Source organism: Bison bison, unplaced genomic scaffold, assembly GCF_000754665.1.
Source record: "Bison bison bison isolate TAMUID 2011002044 unplaced genomic scaffold, Bison_UMD1.0 scf7180017864154, whole genome shotgun sequence".
Lineage (NCBI taxonomy): Eukaryota > Metazoa > Chordata > Mammalia > Artiodactyla > Bovidae > Bison > Bison bison.
Window position 1 is genome coordinate 101,191 of NW_011494726.1, and position 1,235 is coordinate 102,425.

General features: G+C 54.0%; 1 protein-coding gene across 1 annotated transcript in view; it reads left to right on the forward strand.

Moving 5' to 3' along the window:
* Positions 1-245: 245 nt before the first annotated feature.
* Positions 246-1,235, forward strand: part of KCNS1 (potassium voltage-gated channel, delayed-rectifier, subfamily S, member 1) — a 7,444-nt gene continuing 6,454 nt past the window's right edge. Inside the window, exons 1-2 of the mRNA XM_010841003.1 lie at positions 246-419; positions 1,116-1,231. Coding sequence (XP_010839305.1) covers positions 344-419; positions 1,116-1,231 — 192 coding nt within the window. The 5' untranslated portion in view covers positions 246-343. The remainder of the gene's footprint in view (positions 420-1,115; positions 1,232-1,235) is intronic.

Here is a 1,235-nt window from a genome sequence, read left to right on the forward strand (position 1 = left end):
CTATAGCCTGCCAGGCTCCCCTGTCCATGGGATTTTCCAGGCAATATACTAGAGTGGGTTGCCATGCCCTCCTCCAGGGCATCTTCCTGACCCAGGAATCAAACCCATGTCTCCTGCATTAGCAGGTGGATTCTTTACTGCTGAGCCACCACGGAAGCCCTCTGACAGACTCTACAGATGTTTTAAAAAGTCTAAGCCAATGACTCACAATTCTGACCGTGCATCAGAATCACCCTCCAAACTTGTTGAAACACACACTGCTGAATCCCCTCCCCTGAGTCTGTGATTCAGCAAGTCCCCAGCAGACTAAGAATATGCTGCATCTTTGACAAATCCCCAGGTGATGGTGATGCTGCTAGTTCAGGGAACGCACCTTAAGAACTTCTGGTCTAAATTGGCTCTCCCAATAACCCTAGATAGTAAGCATTAACTATCCCACTGTGTAAAAGAGGAAACTGAGGTTCAAAGTACCGGCTTGTCCAAGATCCCGTAGGAAACCTCTGGTATGTGAAAATCCAAGTTTGGGCAAGGAGACATACTGTATGGGCAGCCACCAGGTGCCAGGACATCCTGCCCAATAGTTCTCATCATCAAAGGTACAGTTCAGCGTTTCCTTTATGTAAATGAAGGAGGCGGACTCGGTGATTTGGCCAAAACCCCCCCAGTCGGGGAGTGAGAGAGATTCAAACCCAAGCCTGACGCTTGAGTCCAGAGAGTGCTTGACACTCACTGTGCGCCTATGGCATACCAGATGCTTCACATGGAACTTCCAACACGCTTGGCTGGTGCATGGCGCAGGGAGGGAATTTAGACCTGTTCTTTGGGGAAGGGGCTAGGCACTAGGGCTAGGCATTAGGGCTTCCCAGATGGCTCAGATGGTAAAGCGTCTGCCCGCAATGCGGGAGACCTGAGTTCGATCCCTGGGTCGGGAAGATCCCCTGGATAAGGAAATGGCAACCCACTCCAGTACCCTTGCCTGGAAAATCCCATGGATAGAGGAGCCTGGCGGGCTACAGTACATGGGGTCGCAAAGAGTCAGACATGAATGAGCGACCTCACTTTGGGGAAGGAAAGTCCATGGACGCCCCCTTCAGAGTGACCCTCTCTGTCCACAGGCCAGGGCGCCGCAGCCATGGTGAGCGAGTCCCCGGGGCCCAGCGCCAGGGTCCCGTGGAGGCGAAGCGACGAAGCGCTGCGCGTGAACGTGGGTGGCGTGCGGCGGCGGCTGAGCGCGC